At 44.7% G+C, this 12,920-nt stretch overlaps 1 protein-coding gene across 1 annotated transcript in view; it reads right to left on the bottom strand.

Annotated features, from left to right (window-relative positions):
* PITX2 (paired like homeodomain 2) overlaps window positions 1-12,559 on the bottom strand; it is a 180,307-nt gene extending 167,748 nt beyond the window's left edge. Inside the window, exon 1 of the mRNA XM_086961605.1 lies at window positions 12,463-12,559. Coding sequence (XP_086817731.1) covers window positions 12,463-12,559 — 97 coding nt within the window. The remainder of the gene's footprint in view (window positions 1-12,462) is intronic.
* Between the last annotated feature and the right edge of the window lie 361 nt (window positions 12,560-12,920).

Below are 12,920 nucleotides of genomic sequence, written 5' to 3'. Positions count from 1 at the left end.
AGTAAACTCTGAATCGCTCCCCTTTATATCAAACTCTTCTATGTGCTCCCCCAATATCTCGTGATTCTTAGTCCATCCCGTGATTCTTAGTCCATCCTGTGACACCCAACACTGGTTACTCCAACGCCTCCCTCCTCCAAACTTCCCATGTTACCCTTTTCAGTCACACTCTATCCACTGCATCTCAATCGCATTCATAACCTACTCTCAATGCTCACATCTCACTATTCCAATTACCGATTTTTCCCCAATCCTCCCTACCTAACTTAGCCATATTCACATCATCCTCCAACTCCCTCATATTCCAATTCATCGCCATACCTGTGAAAACCGGTCTCCCGCTCTCCACTCGACATCCTCATCCTCATTCTCACAACTGTCATCCCCCATGTGTCCACTCCTTCTAAAACACCCAACCACCTACAAAACCACTCCCTTCGCAATTCAAACTAAAATATCACCTGACCTACCTTTCCTACTACCCCAATTAAAACCACAGCAACTGAAACTACCGCTTCCAAAACCCACCAATTTGCCGTAAACACAATGATACCTAGGACTATTAATTTGTTGCGTGCCTTTTAACCAAAAATTCCCGTTTAAAATAAAATTATACATAGCATGTTAACAATTTGATGCACGACAATGTGTAAGATTTCACAACGAGATTACATGATGATATTCGTAATCATGATGGTCATAGCTTGCTTGTAGACTTGATGTTCCACCTTACATGTGGTGATGATTTCAGCTTTTTTCGATAGTCCAAATTTTTCTTCTTTAAGGGTGCAAACGGTCGAGAAAGGGCAAAGATCAGTTCAATGAAAGACGAAAGTGATAGAATACACACTGCAAAGATCAGTTCAATGTACGACAAAAGTGATAGAATGCACACCTATCACTTTCGTTGTTCATTGAACAGAATCTTATTAATGCCATACATGCCATTATATTCCATGATACCATTCCAGTCTCTGTTCGTACCGCCTGAATCATCGAATAAGTGGGGAGGGATGGTAAGTTTTTCAAGCATTTCCCTTCTTCAACGTCCCACCCACTTTTAACACTTGCATATAATAATTGAGTTCCATATTAGAACTGTGGTGGTATCATGGCTGTATAAGCTTTCAAAACCAGTCTGTATGAGATTTCGCCGTAGTCTTTATTAAACTTTTTCAGATCGCTAACTGAAGCAAGGGCCCTTACTCTCAGTGCGTCCAGATGAGTGTTCCATTTTAGGGATTTCTCAAACCACATCCCTAAGTACTTATATTCATTTATCATTTCCAACTTTATGGTACCTAAGAACCAGCTAAAACTTGTTGGCTTTTTACCAAACTTCAAGACCTTCGTTTTTTCCATATTTACTTTACGTTTTTTCCAACTACAATATTTACTAAGCGCGTTTAACTTTCTTTGCAGACCTATTCCTGTTCGATCCAAATTACAAGAGCATCTGCAAAAAGAGGGACGCTATATGTTTCCTATCTAGCTTAGGGCTGGCACCCTGATCCACGCCCAAAGCAGATGGTAAATCAGCTGTGAATAAAGAGAAAAGTAAGGGGGCCAAGACACATCCTTGTCTTAGCCCATTTCCAATCAAAATCTTCTGCGACAAGGGCACCTCTGTATTTAGAATAACCTGTGCCCAGTAATAGCTATGCAGCTCTTTGAATATGGTCAGACGACCTTTAGAAATATCCCATCTGGTCAATGCCGCCCAAAATCGATTTCGGTCCACCAGATCGAATGCTGCTCAGAAGTCAATGAAGCAGCAGAACAAACTGCCCTCTGCCCTACTAACTTCCACAAAATGGACCAAAGGGAGAATGAGTGATCAACTCCCCTGTTCCGGAGTCCATAAGTCTTTCCAGGAAAGCCCTTTTCTCCCACATCCAGTAGATTGATTAAGCTATAGTTTTTCGGTGCCTTCATGCCCCCTTGTTTATGGGTGGGTCAAATATTTGCCCCTCTCCAATGTTCGGGCATCTGCCCATCATCAAGTATACCAGCAAACATTTTAGAGAAGAATTCTGCCCACCAATCAGGTCAGGTTTTAACAATCACCACCGGGAGGCTATTTGGACTAGCTGCTTGTGTCAGCTTTAAGCTTCCTATAATTCGTCTGACAATGCTTACCGTAAAGAGGGACCTAATATCCTCCTTGATACCTGCCAAAGATGTGATTCTCTGTCTCTCTGCGTCTTTCTATTTCCCATATATTTCTCCCAGGTATCTCTCACAAGTGCCTTCTGTCACCGCAAAGTTCATAGTTCCCTGTGTCTTGCCTGAGTGTTTTTAGACTAGCTTCCAAAACCTTTTATGATTCTATTGCTGGCAATAGACTTCCCTAGCATCTCTCTTTATGCATCCCTTTTTGCTTCCTAGTGACAATTTTACGTTTTCCTTGGCTTCTGAAGGCAATTGAACACCTCTAAATCATACTGCTTGGAGCCTCCCTTTTTCACAGTGACGGTGTCAGCGGCAGCAGGGCATGTAAATGTGTCGGCCCCTCACAGGGAGCTGAGTGAGTGGTCGGCGTGCGGCAGAGCATGTTGAGCCTCAGGCTCCTTTGCCCTTTTCTTATACTCGCTTTTAACTTCTGACATTCCTCAATAAACCAGTTTCTATCATTGCTCTGGTTTCTCTTCTTCTTACATTCACCAAAACTGTTCTTTTTTATTTCCACTCTTAAACCTTAGACCAGTATGCTAATTACATTTTCAAACCATTAAAAATTTTTTGTATAAGGGATACTTTCTAGTAATTGACTCTGCTGGAAGACCAGTTTTTCCATATAAATCTCTGTGGTGCGAGTGGTAAGCCGCCTTGGGTAATTCATTTGCTCGGGAATGACTGTATATCTTGTTTTTTTATTTCCAACTTCTATTTTGAGTTTTAGGGGTAAATGATCACTTCCCTCTGCTCTCATTATCTCAAAGCCCCTAACTTCTTCAAAATGTTATGCATGGAAGAAGATATAATCTATTAGGCATTGTTGATGACCTATCTTAAATATGCGATTCGCTGGCTGATCAGCCAACAACCTTCCGTTTGTACAGACTAGGCCCATTGATTGCCAAAATGTCCCTAGGGCCATATCTCATGCTGCGAGATCAACTTGCAGAAACTGGCAAAGCTTATCTTATATGAGGACAACAGCTCTTTACACCATAAATCAACTGCGCAGGGGTCTAATTTGTGGTTAAAGTCTCCCATCAAGATGAATAAATCTTTCTGGTATGAGTCAGTCAGGACCTGTATATCTTCTTTGAACCTTTTCCGCTCTAGGTTATATTCTGCATCTCCGCCCCCGTATGAAGGCATCTTCTATGACTATATCATCATGCCATCGGGTAGGGTCCAGTAAGAATACTCTACCGGCCACTAACCATTTACATTTGACTTCTAGGGAGTCCACTTTCTTGGCTATTTTAGTGGATATCGGGTTATTTGTCCACCAGATGGTCGCCAAAATGTCTCCTTCTAGCTGAACTATTCAGCTGTACAAATCATTCAATGAATGGGGTTTTAATGCACAGCCAAGTTTCCTGTAAAAACACAATCTCATTGAGGTTAATTCGCTTTCAAAGCTTTTCAATATTGAAATTCTGTTATAACTGTTAATGTTCCAGGTGCGTATACCCAGAATGTGCAATGACCCTACCTCCTAATCTATCTTGCTTAACCAGTCATTTTGCACATTTCCTGATGGTGCAAGAGCCTTATATAAATTTTCTGAGATTAATCCTTTCCGAAATCCATCAATTTTGTGGCCTCTAATGGTGATTTCGAACTTTTCCTTATCATATCCCTGGTGGTCAGTCCCCTTAACCACTCTGATTCCTTCTTTATATAACTCATGCTCTGCATTTATAAGTGCTGACTTAGCCAACTATGAGCACAACGGAACTTTTTATATTAAGTCCCCTATTTTATTTTTGATTGATCCCACTTGTCAGAGGTCTTTTGCCCATATGTCTCTCAAGCTTACACACTTATAGAAGAAGAAAAGCAGCTGGGACCGATTTAGTGGTTTAATTTTTCTTTTCTTTTCTTTTCTTTAACCTTTCCCGTGAAGTGTTGGTTCAAAGTATAGCCACAGATCATTCTCTTTTCTACTTTCTCTTTCTTGTGGGCTCCCCCTAACCTCACCCCTTCTTCTAATTCCTGTTGGTTCTATTTCCTTCTCTGTCCCCCTTTTGTACTTCAGGTCTCTTTTTTCCATTTGTCTACCCCCAGATTACTCTTGCCATCCTCACACTCATTCTTTCTCATAGATTGTGCTCTAGGGTCCTTCATTCTATCATTTATCTCTATTGGCTCTTTTTCCTTCCCCATATCATCTTGGACTTTCTACTGCCAGTCCCCAGTACCGGGACGTTCTATTTGTGTTCTTTTGCCCGTACTTTTACTGGACTCTGGTGTCCTCTTTCTATGGCTATGGCCTCTCTTCTTTCCTGGCTCAAATGGAACCCCCTCTTAAAACCTCGTCTTAATCTGCTCATCCGGGGTATATATTGCTTGTACCTCGTTGTTTTTCCCAGTCTCTTTACCAACATTGGGTATCAAGATATGAATACATTTTGATTTTCAGTCCGTAAGGGAGCTCCTTCATCCTCCCCCTCCCATTTCGATAAATCTTCTGTTTGATGTTTTTCTCCACCAACCGGTCTAACTATGGAGAGCATATGGTCCTTGATTTGTTTCAATCCCCCCAATAGATTGTAGCTGGTCTTTTAGAATATTGTTATTCATCACTGATAACTCCAGCAGGCCTTGTAAAGTGTTTTACAAGATCAGCATTACTTCTAACATAGAGGCACTTGGTGTTGCTGTGATCTCCAGATTAGATTAAGATCCGTCCGAAGGGTCATTTGCTTTATCCATTATTTTCTCGATTGCCTCCACTTTATGTATCTCGTTGCTAAGCCACATGATTCCTTGATCACTGTCTACGCCATCTCCCGCCCCACCTTTTACTGGGCCTTGTTCCTCGAAGGGGGAGAATAGCCGGGGTGAGAAAACCAGTTTTAGATCCAAGTGTAGTTCACTTATATTCAATATGTCCTGATGTCTTAGATTTTTTTGTTTGAATTTGTTTATTGATTTTTAACATTGTACATATCTGATTGGCATAGTACAGATATAGTTGAGCGATTCTTATTTGTGATACGGACAAAAGGGGAAACATCTACAGGAAATCAAGTATGCGATAACTGTTCATACAGTGTACGTGTAACATTTTTCAGTGGTACAGACTGGGTGCTACCTGTTTAGTAGGTCCGATTACTTTCATAGACATGTGTAAGAGTCTGGTTGGGCGCGTTTCCCGGGAGTTCGAAGGCATGCCTATCCCCATGATGACATGTGGGTGCTATGTAGTGTGATTGGTAAGGAGTTCATTCCCTATTGATGATCACTGGCCATGGACCTGCCAATGAATAATGTTAACTTCAACCATGGGGGATGAACTGGGAAAGCTGTGAGGGGGGGGACAACGGGATATGTATTGCTGGTGTCCGATATGTGGCTGGACAAGGATGACATCACCGTGCGATCATGTATACATGGGGGATCATCTCGGGCAGTTACGGGTAGTTGTGGTTCAGTGTGTGGGGCCTACTGGGTTGGCTTGGGTAGAGCTCCATCTTAGGTCCTTGGGCTTAGGCTATTGTGTCCTGCTGTCAATCTGACCGGAGATACTTGTGGTGTCTGGGGGGGAGGGGCTCAGGTGTTTCTCTCCTCTTGGTCTAACCCCTTACATCTCAAGTGCGACTCATGATAAGGGTCACACTCTTGACCAAGTGTTCTCCATCATTCCCCTCATTATGTCCCGTCCCACTCCTGTTCTAGGGTCTGACCACTCTTTGATCAGTTTTCAAATCCAGGGTAAAAGTAAAACTTCATGTATTAATTCGGACCAACTTAGGCACCCCAGTAGACCCTTTCATAAAATTACCCCTGAGAGTCTTGCTCAAGTGTATCAGGAACATCCCTGTACCCTATCCGGTCATCTGGAGAGGGACCTTGAAACTTTTCAGAAATGGCTGACTGAAAGGCTTGATTATCTTGCCCCTCTTTCTACGCCTCGTTCATCTATCAAGCGTAGTTCGGCCCCCTGGTTTTCTAAGTAACTTGCTCTTGCTCGGCGTAACTGCAAGCTAGCCGAAAGATTATGGCGGAAACAATATGATCAGGAAGCTAAGTCCGCCTACAAACTATCTATCAAATCTTATCACACAGCTATCCTGGAGGCCAAAAAGAACTATTTCGCCAACAGAATTGAATCTGCGTCAAACTCCTCTAAAGAAATTTTTACCATCGTAAAAGAGTTTGTTTCTCCCAAATCTAGTTCAGTTCAGCATAAATTTTCCGAACCTTGGGTAAAAGAGCTAGCCATCTTCTTTAATACTAAAATCAGACTGATCCAAGAATCCTTTCCTCCAGCTGCCCCTAATGTATCTGTGATAGATTCCAATCTGTTGTCTTTTCCATCTGATCCATGCCCCATTCTATCGGAGTTTCCACCTTTATCGGAATCTATCTCTCTGGATCTCTTACTCAGGATTAAATCAGGTTCTCCGCTTGACCCCTGTCCGGCGAGTTTTCTACCTAGGAATGCTATGATTCTAAATTCCCTAATTTATCCTGTATTGAACTTATCCTTGTCTAGCGGCATTGTTCCGCCAGCCTGGAAGAAGGCAATGGTTGTTCCCCTTCTAAAAAAAACAGGCCTTGATCCAGAGATACATGCTAACTATAGGCCCATATCTCTCCTGCCCAGTTTAGCAAAGATCGTCGAGAAGCACGTCCACTCAGTGCTTTCTTCCTTTCTTGAAGATCAGGGGTTACTCCACTCTACCCAATCTGGCTTCCGCTCCAATTTGAGCACTGAGACCGCTCTATTGGAAGTTAATGAAGCCATTAAGGAAGTTCTCGACGCAGGTGGAAGAGCTATGCTGGTGATGTTGGATCTGTCGGCGGCCTTCGACATCGTCCCGCATGAGGCCCTCTTGATAAGACTTCACGAGATTGGTCTCAGAGGGACGGTGTTGAGCTGGCTGAGATCTTACCTAGCGGGCCGTCGACAAGTGGTCTGGGCCCCGCCGTACTCCGCCGAGGTGCCGCCTATGGATGTCGGAGTCCCACAAGGGTCGGTGCTAAGCCCGACCCTTTTTAACATCTTCATGACTCCATTGGCGGTACTTGCGGAGTCCATGGGTGCCCAGATCATATCATACGCTGACGACACCCAGCTTCTCTTCACCTGCAAGAAGGGCATGGAGTTCGACGGGGAGAGCATCCGTGGTTGCCTTGGGGCTGTCTTCGACTGGTTTCAGCGAAGCAGCCTCAAGTGCAACCCTGATAAATCTGAGGTGCTCTTCTTTGGCTGTCAGGCAGACCCGCCTTGGCAGGAATGGTGGCCGGTGTGCATATCACCCCCTTCCTCTTCCTCCGTGGTTGCTAAAAACCTGGGGATCAAAATCGACAATACCCTTTCGTTGAAAACACAGATCACTGGTCTCACCAGCACCTGCTTTGGTCTGCTAAAAATTCTGCGTAAATTCCTTCCTCTGCTTCCTTTAGTCTATTGGAAGTTGACAGTACAGGCTCTGATCTGTTCCAGGATTGACTATTCAAATGTTCTCTACCTGGGTTTACCGGATTACCTTCTTCATAAACTTCAGGTAGTACAAAACTCCGCGGCAAGGGCCATTTTCGGCCTACCTCGGCAAGCTAGGTCATCTCAGTTGCTTTCCTCCCTTCATTGGCTCCCTGTCAAGAAGCGTATTACTTTCAAAGCTCTCACATTAGCCCATAAGGCACTCCATCTGGTTGGGGCCTCGTACATTCAGAAACGGCTCCTTTTTTATAAACCCACCAGATCTCTCCGATCTGAATGTCTCGGCCTGGCAACGGTCCCTCCCATTAGGAAGGTCAGGATAGGTGGACGTTCCTTTAAACATCTCGCCCCCAAACTATGGAACTCCCTTCCTGTTGATCTTCGCCGTACCTCCAATCTGCTTGCCTTTAGAAAGGCTTTGAAAACTTGGCTTTACAATCAGTAATTTGTTATGTTTCTGTTCTTTCCATCTTTCTTTCTCAGCTACGGGTCAGAAAGCGCCGGGACACTCCTTGGAGTAGCCGTGCGCTATATAAGCTACCCCATTAACATTAACATTTCCGCAGGTGGGGTTTCATATTTAAACTGGTGTAGTATCTGTGCCCATTCCAAATATATGGGGTGTTTGTGTTTTCTCTTCACCTCCTCATCCCGCAACACCTCTTCCTCAGCTGCTCCCCAATTTTTGCACTGCTCCCACCCAGGCTGCTTCCGGGGGCCCCTCTGGGGCCTGCTAATACATAGCCAGCCCCCTTTTTACTAGAAGGATAGCTAGGGATGCAAAGCGACCCTGCAGATTTACAGATTTCCGCCTGCGGAATATCCCATGGGCGCATGCTTCCCATGTAGAGATACCTGCGATGTGTGTTGTCTCTTGGAGTGTCTGGTGAATTTTATTCCAATACTGTTGAATAGTGAGACAATCCCAGAACATGTGTATAAAGTCAGCTTCGGGGACATGCAAAGTGGGTGTCCGAGTTAAAGCGATGTAGACACTGAGGCTTGAGGTACGCTCTGTGAAGAATGTTAAATTATGTTTTTGAATCTCGCGTTTCTAGAAATATTTTTGGGTTATTCCAATGCCTTTTCCCACTCTTTATCGTGGAATGCGCGTCCCACCTCGTTTTCCCATGTCTGTCATAGCGTGTGGAGTGGTTTAAGAAGCAGTTCCCTGATGTCCTTATAAAGTCAGGTAACTAGGTGTCGACCCGCCTCCATGTGCGGAAGCGTGTGCAGAACCGGGTGTGTCGGTGGTTCCCCCTCATACAAAATCCAGCATTACCGACTACTGTCTAAAAATTGCCAATATAGCACGAATTAGCCCGGAGGGAGGCCATATTCTGTCACTATTTGATCAAAGGTCCGGACCTCTCCATTGTCAAATAGGGATTCCACTTCGGTAATGGAATGTTTAGTCGATACTTGAAGGATTCGGATGGTGTAGTATTTGTCCTTTCGGGGTAGCCCCACTAGTGGGAGTAAAGGAGAGTATAAAGGTTTGTCTCGCAACCTGCAATGTATTCTCAACATGCACAAGAGGGTTATGGACTCCTGTAGCGGGAAAGTGCGCTGCGGTCTAGTGCCGGGCATGAGCAGTCTCCGAATAGCTGGGAGAGGGATCCGGCCCTCATCGGAAATTGTCTCTCCTATATGCTGTTCAGCTGTCCAATGTGATAACCACAGCAGCTGCACTGCCAAAAAGTATGCTTCAAAGGATGGTGCCCCTTGACCCCCTGGTCCACAGGGAAATAGAGCGTGGTGAGTGCCACCCTGTGGCGACCCATTCCCCAAGTTAGGGATGCAAGCAGGGTGTCCAGTTCCTGAAAAAAAGGATGCAGTGGTATCACTGGGAGGTTAGCGAAGTGATCAAATAATCTAGGAACTATAATCATTTTAGCGATGGCTACTCAGCCAATAGGGGCTAGAGACAACGTCCTCCAGAAGCCCACTGCAGTCTTGATTCCCATGAGCGCCCTGCAGTGGTTCCCTTCATATAGGTCCGTAGGAGAGTGGTACAGTCTCACCCCTAAGTATTGGGGCACAGCGGCGCTCCAGGTAATTATTTGATCTCCAAAAGTTATGTTAAGAGGGGCAAAGTGCGGACTCAGCAGGTAAAGCATGGATTTGTCCAAGTTTACTCTGAGACCGGACGCCTCCACAAAGTCTCTCAACGCTGACCAGATTGGGGTGACATCCGGACAAAGAGAAGGAGGTCATCTCCGTACAAGGACAAGCGGTGCCCCGTGTCAGCCACCGGAATATCTCATGTCACCCCCTCCCGGCACAGGCGAATCGCCAGTGGCTCCACCGCTAGGGCGAATAGTTGGGGTACAGGGGCACCCTTGTCTCATGCCCCATTCCACTGGGAAGGGATCAGAGATGTATTTACTCATTCGCACCCGTGAGGTAAGGCCCTTGTATAAAAGTCATGTACACGACATCCGGGTAGGCCCCAGCTTAATTTTGCAGAGAACGGCAAACAAATATGGCCACAGAAGAGTGTTGAAGGTCTTTTCGAGATCCAGGATGAGACATGCTGCGTTGGGGAATTGAGTACTTGCCCTATCTTGCATGTCAAACAGCTTACACTGATTCTGTGAGGTATAAGGCCCCGGGACAAGCCCATTTTGGTCCCTCTGAATCAGCTGTGGAAGAATTTGGGCATGGCGGTCTGCCAGTATCTTGCTCAGTATTTTACAGTCTGCGTTGAGTAGTGTTTTGGGCCTATACGAGGCTTGGAGTGTCGGATCTCTGTGTCACTTATGGAAGGTTACTGTCAGTGATTCACAAAGTGACCCTGGGAGCTCCCCACTTTCTAGTGCAGAGTTATACATGGTCACTATGTGGGAGGTCAGTGAGGCTGAAAAGGTCGTGTAATATTCTAGCGGGAAGCCGTCAATTTCCGGGGCTTTATTGTGCGCCAGTGTCCTAATGGCGTGGGTGACGTCTGGGGACGCGATCTTCGCCTCCAAGGTCTTCCTGTCTGCTGCCGGGATGCGGGACATGGGCAGTGGGTGGAGAAAACGGCCTATAGCAAGGCCTTCTGTATGTGCTGGGGCTTGGTAAATACCCGAGTAAAAGTCGTGGAATGTATTCAGGATATCTATTTGTGAATAGCGGGGAATCCCAGCCTTATGGTTATTTCCGTAACTGGCTTCATGTCTGTGCCTTGCTTGGCTAACCACACCAGGAGCGTCCCGGCTCTATTACCCTCTCATGTACCTTAGTGACGTACATTTTAAAATTTAAAATTATACTTGCGTAAGTCCCTTAGGGCCTCTGTGTGTGACGTCTTGGCTGCCACCACTTGGGTTGGGGTGGCTTCACCTGCGTCTGCCTCTTTGAGTCAGTGCTGCCAAAGCCACCTCTGCACGCTGAAGTGTTTGTTCACTCTAAAGATAAGTCACAGGCACCCCTACAAACTACTCAGTGTCAGACCGGCTTATAGGGCAATCTGGCAGTGCCAAAAGGGGTGGTCTGAATGGTCAGTGTGTGGGCCATTTATTTGGCTGTTTGGGGCCATGTTTTATGGCCAGGTTGGCCATTTTTTTGCTGTTGATTTCCCCTATATTACAACAAACATTGCCTGCAGGAAGCGCAAAAGCATGTCATCTCCTGTAGCCTGCTAAAAGCCTGCAACGTGTGTCTTTACAAGTTCAAAATGATCTAATTTGTAAATGTGGTAACTTTTGTAGCTATCTGATTCACTAATAGAGGTCACTTTTATTTTTGTGCCTGGGCCTATTTTCTGTCTCTGTACGACCCTGGATATACTTAAGCTCCGCAATTAGTATAATATAGTACCCATGCCGCTTTCTTTAAACTGGGTCTTGTTTAGGGAACCTAGAAATGGTCATTGGGGGTATGTGATGTCATAATCACTCCAAACATTCCTCCTGATGCATCTGAAGTCATCTGAAGCTCAGGCAGAATCCCGGCAACGAACCCAGAAATTCCAATTCACACAAAGCCTTTCTCAAATAGGGTACATGTATGTGGACAGTATAGGAACCATAATTCACATCCCATGAGAGTTCAGAACCTTCTTGATAACACTGTGCTCCAGGGCATGCCTGTAATGCTATTGTAGTAAATAGTTTGGGAAACCCATTATACCCTTGGAGGCTTGGGTAATGCAATAATGTAAGGCAAAGAATGCCTATAAGGGATTTGGGGGCATATTACCAAGCAATAGCGATAATTATCGCTATTGCTTGGTTAGAGACAAACATTTACTGCTGAGCTGCGGCGATTTTTATCGCAGATAAACCTTGGTATTACCAAGGTTTATCGCAAATGCGATAAAAATCGGCCGCAATGCATGAATATCGCTGAAAAGTCAGCGATGTTCATGCATTACCGAACTAATGCTCTAAGCCATGTTATCCACCTCCCATTGGATAACATGGCTAAGAACTGCTCAGGGCAGGTGTTAGCTTTTGGAGATATTCGCGCTTAGCGCGAATATCTCCAAAAGTTGGTAATAGGAGATAGCGATGTTAGCGACTGTTTCCAGTCGCTAACGTCTTGGCACACCCACTTTGCATGTCATTAGTGATAAATATCACTGACTTGCAAAGTGGGGCCCAAGATGGTCGCTATCTCCTACTAGCTGTCGCTAACTGGTGTTAGCGACAGCTAGGTAATAGGGAGATAATTTTATCTCCGCTTTCTTGGCTTTTAAAGCCAAAAAAGCAGAGATAAACCCCCTTGATAATATGCCCCTTCGTTTATAAGGAACTTATATTTTTGGGAAATACTTAAGAGGTGAGTCCTACAGGAACAAACACCAACAAATGACGGCAAACCTCTGGGACTGGTTTCTCATTTCTTACTTATTGATTCCTTTTGAATGCTTGGTGCACATCTTCTGGTGTCCCCTTCGAGCTTTTCATCAAGAGAGATCCTTTTGGGAATCGGATCTTGAGCCATTAAAATGTTTCAGTGGATGATCCTGCAGATAAAAAAAATTAAGACAGGTTAGTCCATGCAACATGTAGTACTAGAACATTTAAGAAGAAAACACAAACTGCCCTAAAAACTAAATGATGATGAGCCTCTGCAAAATAAGACAGATGGAAAGATATGTTGCTTGGGAAAGCCATGAACAAACAGCAGCTTCACAAGTGGAAACACAAGATCTGTTGTAAGGAAAACGATAATATCTTGATAACCAAATAGTAACTGTTCTCTACAACCAGATATCTTGCGGTTTTTGGACTCAGAGGAAGTTACATAACAGTTTAATAGCATGAAACCAATAAGCCCATATTTTGTTGATGCCATTTTATTG

This window comes from Lissotriton vulgaris, chromosome 3_1 (assembly GCF_964263255.1).
Source record: "Lissotriton vulgaris chromosome 3_1, aLisVul1.2, whole genome shotgun sequence".
NCBI classification, from domain to species: domain Eukaryota; kingdom Metazoa; phylum Chordata; class Amphibia; order Caudata; family Salamandridae; genus Lissotriton; species Lissotriton vulgaris.
This window is presented reverse-complemented; position numbering and strand designations above follow the sequence as displayed.